Raw genomic sequence first — 6,375 nt, 5'->3', positions numbered from 1 at the left:
GGAATGATGGGTGTGTGTGTCCCTCTACTCCTGTGTGTCCCTCTACTCCTAGGTGTACGTAAAACCCGTTGCCGGCAGACTCCTGTCAGACCCAGGAAGGAGAGCATGAAGAAAACACGAGGTAAAAGTCCTCAGAATAAACCACGGTGCCGATTACAAACAATGACTAAAGTCATGGACTCTTGGGCAATTTTCTTACCGAATAGTGACTGGTTTGGGGAACTCAACCAAAACTGTCAATAACCACAGTTGACCTTGAGTGGGAAACTGTCAGTGCTTTTTAATAAGTGTGGCGAGGAGAGTTCCAATCACAGCACAACAGAACTTGTCTCAGAGCTAATGCAGTCTGTAGTCAGTATATCCTAGAGCACTATTATTCCATTAGGAAAATTACAGTTGGAAAACATTACATTTTAATTCCCCATGAGTAAACCGATAAGTAACTGTAAAATCATCACTGGAAGAACATGGAAACAGGCAAGCATAACAAAGCTACAGAAGGGTAATTATCTCCAAATTTAGGAAGTACATTGATTTCCCTGCCTACCCGCGTCTTCGAGCCTACGCTTAGCACACGTGCAAAAACGAAACACAACCACTAACATTATTACTATCATTTTCTTTTGCCCTTAGGTGAGAAACACCTGACAGCTACATGCTGAGCCACGCTAACAAAACTAAACCTTCCACTTTCTTTAATAGTAAAATTACCATTACTGAATCATTGTCATAAAAAATGCATTCAAGTACATTACCACTTATTTTAAATAAACACCAATTTGGAAACAATCAACGTGGAAAAAGCTGTATAAGTTTTTTTTTTTCTTTTTTAAAAATCCCTGATTACATTTCTATTTATTCACTGTGGTAGACTGAAACGTATTTTTAGAGACTAACTACCACTTAATTTCTTTAAGAAAACACACAAACGCACACAAGAAACCTGTGTAATGTAGAACAGCAGTGAAGCAAGAAAACTGTGTGCTTATTACTTCTCGTCACTGTGCAGAAGAAATCGCGACAAATCGCGATAAACCATGGTACTGGTGCTGCTCAGTATGGGAGAAAACACGAGGAGCTCCGAGCACAGGGCACATGGTTTACTGAGATAGCACCTGATGAAATCCAAGGCTGGGACTTTCCCCTCCATTCTACATTTGGGCCACCAGCGCATTCCCACCGGGAATGACTTTGGACACAGTCACTGGTGCACATGCCCCGTCCCAGAGCTGACAATGCATGCAATTAGCCTGGTCTCTGGGAGGGCTGGTTTGATGTCTGTAGCTCCTAAATTTGAAGCTTATCTCGGTATATCCTAGAAAGTGATCTGTACACCACGGTGCCTCACAATTTTCACGCTGCTCCAGTTTCTCTCTCCAAAGATCAGACCGAAAACAGAAGCTGCTTTGGGGAGAGGGGGTTTTAAATCTCCTTAAAGTTGGACAGTTCTACTCATCCACTCATCCACAGCCCTGCAGACTTTCAGCAGTACATTTGATGAGTGGTATGCACGTTACCTAAAATGACAGACACCCGAATTTTCTGTGACCTTCCAGAAGAAGTCACACTTAACACAGTAATTCGAAAAAAATATCTTATCCCTAGGAAGAAAAACAAAACCTACAGAGGATGTGTATTTTGCTGAGCTTACTTATGTTTATAGGTAAATTACTTACAAAAGTGACACCAGAAAAGAGCCCGCATTCTGAGTACAGTGACAAGAACAGAATGTCTACGGCGCTTGCCAACACACCAGAACGGATCGCGTACCCCTCCGGGAAGGGTCTGTGCACCCATCAGCCCTCTGGGGTACGGATCAGCAGTGGGAGCTGTCTGCGTCTCTCGTTTTCTCAATGCCGTCTTCTTTGTGTTCCGGTTTTATTTCCTCTTCGCCATCCTTGCGTGCAGTGGAATCTTTTTCAGTGACCTGGTCTTTGGTTTGGGGTTCATGTGTGGAAACAGGATCTAAAACTACAACGGGTCCCGCTCGCTGCTCATGGCCCGAACTCTCGCTCCTGTGTCCGGTGTTACTGAGAGGCCTGGAGGAAGAACAGTTACACAAAACAATAAAAAACAGCAAATATTTGGCTTTCATATTCCTGGACTCAGACCAACCAAAAAAAAAAAAAAAAAAAAAAAAAAACCAAATGCTCTAAGTCTAATTAACATGCACAAAGTGGTCTTTGAGGTGCCAGCCATTAAAAGAAAAAAGGAGCTATTAGATGACATTAGGAGCGCGAGGCCAGAAGAAAGAAGGCGGAAAAAGTCAGAGCAATTAACTATGGAAGTGTTAAAAAGCCAAAGGCACCTACCTGTTAATTACACACTCTTCTCAAGAAGTGCAAAGCTCCTGGGTGCCGCGCGGGCCTCCCTGCTGCCACCCAGACTCCTGTCCCACCTTCACTTACCCAGGAGCCCCTCAGTCCCACGCCCACCCCCTGCACGTCCCTGGCGACACCTGGTGGCAGACTAGCTCCCAGCGAAGGGAGCCACCCCCGCCGAGGAGGTAGAGCTGAGATGCTCCTGCCAGGACGGACAAGAATAAATCTGGTCAGGCCAGGAGAGGCTCAGGGAGGACTGAGGCCGATGGAAGAATCCAGGCAATAAGCTCAAATGCTAAGTGACCATCAACTCTTTCTAAAAAGGAGAATCGTGCTCCTTGAGAAATGTCTTAAGGAATTTCAGAAGCTGTTTCCTTCTCCACAGAGGCTCCCCCTCTTCCCTTCTATTCTGATGCAAGAAGCTTCCTCTTCTCAAGCTACGTGGGTGACGGTCTCTGCGACAGAGCTATCTGTGTATTCTCTTGCCACGGGTCAGGAATGCCGGCCGCTGGCACCTACTCCTCTCAGGAGTCCTAGTCAGAGGCCACCCTGTGAAGGTATTGGGGTACCTGACCTGGTCCTGAAGCTTGATGGGTATGCAGCAGACAGGGCAGGGGCTCTTCCGATCTTCTTGGCAAATGCTAAGATGTTAAGCACGAACCAGCACACCCCCGTCCCAACTCTGGATGCCAAGACTTGTACTGGGGAGCTCACTGCTCGCCCTGCCCCTTGCAAGAGTTGATGCTACTGTTCCCCGACCCCAGGAGCAGGCCACTCCTTTATCACCTGCTCCTTCCCCCTTGCTGGTCTCCCCACAGTCATGCAACACCGGGTAATTAGCTGTCTAACATCTGTCTCTTCAAGTAAAGTGGAAGCGTCCACGAAACAGGGACTGTTAGCCTTGTTCACACTTCTACCCATGACCTAGCACGGATCCACTTGTGGCGTAAATGGGCGGATACTAATGAAGCATGAGAGGCTTGGCAACCCAGGCTTTGGTGTGAATAGGTCTGGAGGTCTCTCTTCTATGACAAAAACAGCAGAACAGATGCACAACTGAGAAAAAGCAGCCCCCAGGGTCCGGCCCCAGGTACTACAAACTTAAACCGCACAACCAGGGTCTTCCCGCTTTCTGACCAGCACTATGGAACCTGTCCAAAAGTTTGGAAGCCACGCCCCCTGGCTGCCCGGTTATATTGTCATTTGTTGACAACGACAGGTCACAAACACACAGGGTCTCCTGTGGCAGTGGTGAAAGCACTGGGATGGCCAGGAGCGTGAGAGGGAGGCCAGATTCGGCAACACCCTTGTCACTAGAAAACACCAGGACACTACCAGTCAACCTTGGCCAAAGATCCACTTCTCGGGTCATCTGTTGCCATGCTTTGGGAATTTTCCCCACAGTTTCCCCAGTGGTACCTGGTTTGACCTTCTTGGACCCAGGCGACACCTGGAAGACAGTGTCCACTAGGGTACAGGCAGAGGAGCAGAACCACTATGAGAGAGACGCGGGCTCTACAATCCGAATTAGTCGTCGGGCAAGGGAAAGAGCCAGTCCGTCTAGGGGAGTCTGTGGCCTCTGTGTTGGAGGCTGGGCCTGAAGTCCGCAGTTCCAGCGAGGAACTGGAAGGTGGGCGAAAAGTGGCAAGAGATGGAAGACAAACCAGAGGTGCATCCGTCCTGCCCAGTCTCTAACTGCGCGATGCAGACCACCTGCAGGACACCCTGGAGCCTGACACAGGGAACTGCACACACTCTTAGTCTAAACTTTGGAAACGCTGGAGGAGGAGGTGGGGGAGCTGGGAAAACTGTGGGCCAACTAGGTGATACCTCACATGAACCACAGTAGCACCTGCCCTACATGGACTTTCCGGGCCGTCAGAACAAAACAGCTGACTACTAGGCCACTGCTGCCTTCTCAATCTCACGCAGAGTTCTCTTGTGGTCAACCCTAACCTGGAGACAAAGGGGCAAGGGAATTTAAAGAAATGAAGTTGTTCCAGGCAAAGACACAACCGTCCGTAGGTTGGCCACCAGTCCGACTCCGCCATCTTGTCACGGAGCCCACCGCTAACTAAGCCAGCCAGTCCGCTCTGAGCATGGCAAGGAAGCTTCACCTCATTCCAGGTGAGCAACTTCCATCGACCCACACTGACCTTCTTCCTTCTGCAGAACCAATGCAAATGTTTTCGAGCCCGTGTGTGTCTGCAAGTGAAGTGGGGAGGAACACATCTGAAAAAAGCTTTCTGCCTTGGCTAGAAGTGAAAACTTCCAGGAGATGCTCTCAGAGCACAGATAAAAAAAGATAGCTGGATGTCAACTGAACTGAAAACTCAGACACCCTGTGTGGTCAGGATGAAATTGGCCCAAATTATCTCCGTCTAGAGAATTGTTCTTCTTTCCTGAAGTAAGTTTCTCAACTGTAGATTAATCTATTATTAAGTCACCCACAGCCTACAATTTGAGAACTCTTTTCCTTTGTTGATTATTGCTGAACTTGGCGCTGTGGGCAATTTCTCTGAATCTCTGCACTGAGAGTCAGAGTAACTGATTTCTCCAGGATAATGACCATGGACTTGGAATCCCAATGGGTTAAGGCTAAAAGGCACTGCAGCAATCATCAAGTCCAAGTGGTCCTTTAACCGAGGAGCAAAATGAGGCTGGGAGGGAAGAACCCGTGGCAGAGTCAGGTCAAGAGTTAGGAGCCATCTCTGTTTTCCTGCATTTTCCATGAGGCTTACCTCAGATGGCTTCTTCCAGAAACAGGGTAATGATGTCACAGGTTAATTTTGGCATGCTTACTGGTTTATGTCTTTCTGAATCTGTTTTCAGATGTATCTTTCCGAGTCTGTCCCTTTCAGCTATGCCTTGCTGTTTTCCCCTCTGTTATCTTGTAACTCCTCTGGATTTGAGACATTAGGCCTGGTCCTGGTCCCCACAGGGAGCTGCCCGGGGCCCTTCTGGAAAGAGAGACCTTCCTCTGCAGCCCCCATCTCTCTCCATCCCCATCTCACAGGAAGAGCCAGAGAGTACCATCAGTGACAGTGCCAAGAACCCAGGCTCTTGCTCTGGGCAGTCACGGTGGCAGATTCTAGCAGGTTAAAGCTTCTCCTCTAACATAAACTCCCAGGGGCTCAAATGCCACAATCCAACAGGAATTACAGTAGACTATCATTCAGTTCCATTTTTCTGCTTTAATTCTTCACCTAAGTGCAGTGACCACAAATGAGGAATTAATAATATTTAGCAACCATGAAAAGTATGGCAGATCTTCTCCTGTACGCTACAAAATCTCCAAGTTTTAAATTTTATGGGTGTTCCATAAAGTAAGACTAAACTCACATGCCATTCGGGTTGAAAGGCCTGACGGACAGGAACTAGTCTAACCTTTCCATTTGTCAGATGAAGACACCAAAGAAGAGTGAGTTAATCGATCTGCTCGAGGGCACACACCTTGTTAGGAGCAGACCCAGGGCTAAAATCCTGGAATCTGGATTTCCTGGGGTTTCTTTCTTACCACAACATACTGGTAGTCATTTAGGATCCATTCAAAATATTTTCATGGATCATTTTAGGTTTGCTCAAGAGCTGTTTCAAGACAAAAAGAAAAACCAAAAAAAGCGAATTAAGAGCTAAGAGGCAACGCAGCAATCTGTGCCGCTCCAGGAAGCCGGATGGGTGCCCTCTTAGAAAGCAGCCAATGGAGCCAGAGTGCGGGGCTGGGCACGTGGGGCCACTTGCGGGTTGGAAGAAGGACCCGACTCCAGAGCAGAGGGGTACCAGGAGCACCCGAACTACAGTAGACAGCACTGCCAAAGCTGAACTTCCAGAAAGGGACTCTGTGATTTCTCAGACTGTATTACAAGAGACGAAAGAGCAGCATTCTAATTTTTTTTTTTTTTAAAAAGCACATCATTGTTTGCATTCAATGAAACTCCTTTCAAAATCAACTTTCCACATTCCAATTATATTCAACAACATTCTAGCTAACATTTCGGCTGCAATTCAAATTAACTAATGCCCAAAAGAGCCCTAATAGATGTGGTTCTGAGCT

At 47.4% G+C, this 6,375-nt stretch overlaps 1 protein-coding gene across 3 annotated transcripts in view; it reads right to left on the bottom strand.

The window, feature by feature from the left end:
- Window positions 1–255: 255 nt before the first annotated feature.
- The window catches only part of SHTN1 (shootin 1), a 103,136-nt gene continuing 97,016 nt past the window's right edge, over window positions 256–6,375 (bottom strand). For 2 of the 3 annotated variants that reach the window (XM_059173071.1, XM_059173070.1), the window contains one exon: window positions 256–2,039. In XM_059173071.1, the coding sequence (XP_059029054.1) occupies window positions 1,817–2,039 (223 nt within the window). In that variant the 3' untranslated portion in view covers window positions 256–1,816. The remainder of the gene's footprint in view (window positions 2,040–6,375) is intronic. The other variant, XM_059173072.1, reaches the window with a different exon arrangement.

This window comes from Mustela lutreola, chromosome 4 (genome assembly GCF_030435805.1).
Source record: "Mustela lutreola isolate mMusLut2 chromosome 4, mMusLut2.pri, whole genome shotgun sequence".
NCBI lineage: Eukaryota > Metazoa > Chordata > Mammalia > Carnivora > Mustelidae > Mustela > Mustela lutreola.
This window is presented reverse-complemented; position numbering and strand designations above follow the sequence as displayed.